Genomic DNA, 3,399 nt, shown 5'->3' with positions numbered 1-3,399 from the left:
AGTTTCAGTGAGTCTGTGTGAACTGTAGCCTCAGTTTCAGTGAGTGTATGTGAACTGTAGCCTCAGTTTCAGTGAGTGTGAGTGAACTGTAGCCTCGTGACATTGGCTGTCTCCCCTTCCTTTATTCAGTTCTCATAATGACAGATGCTCTGTGTGGTTTGAGCTCTTTAGCATAGCATTTGTTACACAAAGCTTTTAATAAAAAAAATCAGTGAACAAGTTCTCAACTTCTTTTTGCAGAGAAAAGCTACTTTTTACACGAAGGCACGGGTTTCAACCGTGAATTTTTTGGAGTTTGACAAGACAGAGGTTTTTTCCCAAGGTCAGCCTGTTAGCTTAGCTCATAGCTTAGCTTCTCAACTTAGCTGCTTTTAACCATCCAAAAACGCGATTTTGGACGATTAAAACAGATTTTAAAGAGAAGGTTTGAAAAGTTGAGCTTTTTGTCATCCAGTGTCTTAAGTAGAAAGAGAAAGACACGAAGATATGATAAAGTAAATGATAGAGTTCGGTTTGGTCGTTCGGCGCGCTCTGTTCTGTCAACGGGGCGGGGCGCTTGACATATTACGTCATGAAATTAGCAGATCATGATGTCATTTATTTGCCTGGGCAAGCTTTTTTTACCGGTATTATCGTGAACGCTATGATATGGCCCAGCCCTACTGTATTTTACTGCTTCCAGGCTGAACATGTCCAGAGATGGTTCCTTTGTTTGTAATGAGTGGTTATTGGAGCTATTGTTGTTTTCCATCATCTCCACCCAGTCTGACCTCTGACCTTAACTAGACTTGTTTCTCCACATAAATGCAGCTCACTGGATATTTTCTCTTCTTTGGTCCATTCTGTTTAAAGAGTTGCTGGTGTGTAAAAATCCCAGCAGATCAGCAGCTTCTGAAACACTCAGACCAGCTCGTCTGGCACTAACGACCACACCACATTCAGAGTCACTTCAGTTGATTTTCTTCCTCATTCTGATGCTCTGTTTGGACTTCAGCAGGTTGTCTTCGCCTCGTCCATGTGCCTAAAGGCACTGAGGTGCTGCTGTGTGATTGGCTCATTAGCTGTTTGTGTTAACAAGAAACTAAACCAATATATCTAATGAAGTGACCGGTGAGTGTACATGTCGTGCTTTAAACTGTATTTGTTGCAGCTGTTGAAGTAAAACTTGTTGAATTTATTTATCTAGTCTGTGAGGATTAAAAAGTGCAATAAGTGTAATGACACATTTTAATGTTTAATTTTAATGCTTTGGTGCAACAGCTGCCTCACATTTGGAGTTTAATGATGCAGCCCCAGTAGATGCTGTTAAATAAATGGATGAACTCTCATTGTATTAAAATCTGTTTATTTTACCTTCTGGTTCCAGGTGAAAGCTCGCTCAGCAGCGCGGGAGGTGATAGCGACCTACTCTGTGGACGACATCTACATCGAGCTGGTGATTCAGCTCGCACAGAACCACCCTCTGGGCTCCATCACTGTGGAGAGCGGGCGGCGTGTGGGCGTGGCCGTGCAGCAGTGGAGGAACTGGATGCTGCAGCTGAGCACCTACCTCACACATCAGGTAGAAACACAAACTAAAGCTCTGATGGCAGTGAATACGTTCTTCAACTTGGAGTGATGTTGTGTCTGGGTGTTGTTTGTGCTCAGAATGGCAGCATAATGGAGGGTTTGGCTCTGTGGAAGAACAATGTTGATAAGCGATTCGAGGGAATAGAGGACTGCATGATCTGCTTCTCCGTTATTCACGGCTCCAACTACTCCCTGCCCAAAAAGGCCTGCCGCACCTGCAAGAAGAAGTTCCACTCTGCCTGTTTGGTAAGTTTTATGACGGGAGCCGAAACATTAATAAACACAGCTGCTGTTTCAATTCCCTTATTTTCTGTTTGTGCAGTACAAGTGGTTCACTTCCAGCAACAAGTCCACATGTCCGCTCTGCAGAGAAACATTCTTCTAACAGATGATGCCTCGGCTGAAAGGAGACTGCTCCTGGAATAAACCCCGACTGAATTTGACACAGTTATGCAAGAAAGATCATCAAGAAACTCTTGAGGACTCCAATACGATGTCCACTGACAAATATGTATTTGGTTCAAAAGCCTTTAGGAAATCTAAGTGGAGGACAAACTTGATGTTTGTGCAGCTTCTCTGCCTGCTCTCAGCTGGTTGAGGGGCTCCTCACAGTTTGTATATAGAAGTTTTACTGTTGGATTTATCCAGTTATCATGCCCTGCCGCTCTGATCACTTCAGCCACAAGTTTCCTCTTTTTATTCTCCTTTGACCCATATGAAGGCAGAAAAGGCTGATTTGTAAAGCTGGGGAATCTAAGCTTGAGTTGCAGGAAGCACTTTTGAAATGATAAATTTTACAAAATAAAATCAACCAATGTTTGAATTAATGTAATTCCTATAACAGCTTACGCAAATGTTTCCTAATATTTAGGAGAGTGAAGAGATTGGATAAGATTCATGGTTTGTGATAAACTTGTTCATCAGAAGAAAGATGATTATTTTAATATGAAATTGATCCAACATGTCAGCCTAACTGTTGGAAAATCAATAAAAGAACCTACGCTCATGTAAGACAGAGCACTGCATTTATTCAGAAAAGCATATGCGACTGAAGCTTTACTTCATCGGTTTATTTATTCAAGTCAAAACTAGTTTTTAATTTGCCAATGATTAAAAAAAAAAAATCAGAAACAGCAGGTTTTCCTAAAAAAAAAAAAAATTTAAAAAGAATGGATTTACAAAACACATTTATAGTATAAAGATCCTAGATAACATTAAAGTCATGAAATGACTTATTTAATCAGTCAGTAATTAGTCCTCGTTGTGTGAGCCCACAACAAGTCAAACTGTAAGTAACCTGTACCGGTTTCCAAGAAAACCCTGTAATTAGCCTCAGCCCGTTTGTCTGGGCTCCACCTCAGCCTCCCACCCTCAGGCTGAATAATTCATTGCTCTGTTTAATGGAGACTTTCTCTCACCACACGTGTTCTTGTGGGATTAATGATGACAGATTAAGCACGATCAATGAATTAATCCCACTCATTTGCTCTGCCGTCTCCAAGTGTAATCCATTACCATGGTCAAAATTCATCAATACATACAGCCATACAGCCAGCATCCATCATCATCTGCCCTTGACCTTTTTAATCGCCATTGATCTGTTTGCAGCGGATAAATATTTATGCTCAGGACCCCCCCCGCTCCCCCCGCACTCCTCCTCCTACAACAGCCTCAAGTCTTATTGCTCATTATCTGCTTGATTAAACAGTGGTACAAATGTTATGAACTACAGTCAGTCCTCTGAGAAGCTTATTTAGTTTAATTTTTATGTTCGGGTGAAGATTCTCAGTCATCCACGTCATGATAAATTTTTAAAAAATGTAACCCCCC

The 3,399-nt window shown here is 41.2% G+C and overlaps 1 protein-coding gene across 1 annotated transcript in view; it reads left to right on the top strand.

Moving 5' to 3' along the window:
• Nucleotides 1-3,399, top strand: part of ltn1 (listerin E3 ubiquitin protein ligase 1) — a 26,967-nt gene extending 23,568 nt beyond the window's left edge. Inside the window, exons 30-32 of the mRNA XM_037687990.1 lie at nt 1,367-1,561; nt 1,648-1,815; nt 1,892-3,399. Of these exons, the coding sequence (XP_037543918.1) occupies nt 1,367-1,561; nt 1,648-1,815; nt 1,892-1,954 (426 nt within the window). The 3' untranslated portion in view covers nt 1,955-3,399. The remainder of the gene's footprint in view (nt 1-1,366; nt 1,562-1,647; nt 1,816-1,891) is intronic.

The sequence above is a fragment of the Nematolebias whitei genome, chromosome 14 (assembly GCF_014905685.2).
Source record: "Nematolebias whitei isolate Nwh7 chromosome 14, NemWhi1, whole genome shotgun sequence".
NCBI classification, from domain to species: domain Eukaryota; kingdom Metazoa; phylum Chordata; class Actinopteri; order Cyprinodontiformes; family Rivulidae; genus Nematolebias; species Nematolebias whitei.
This window is presented reverse-complemented; position numbering and strand designations above follow the sequence as displayed.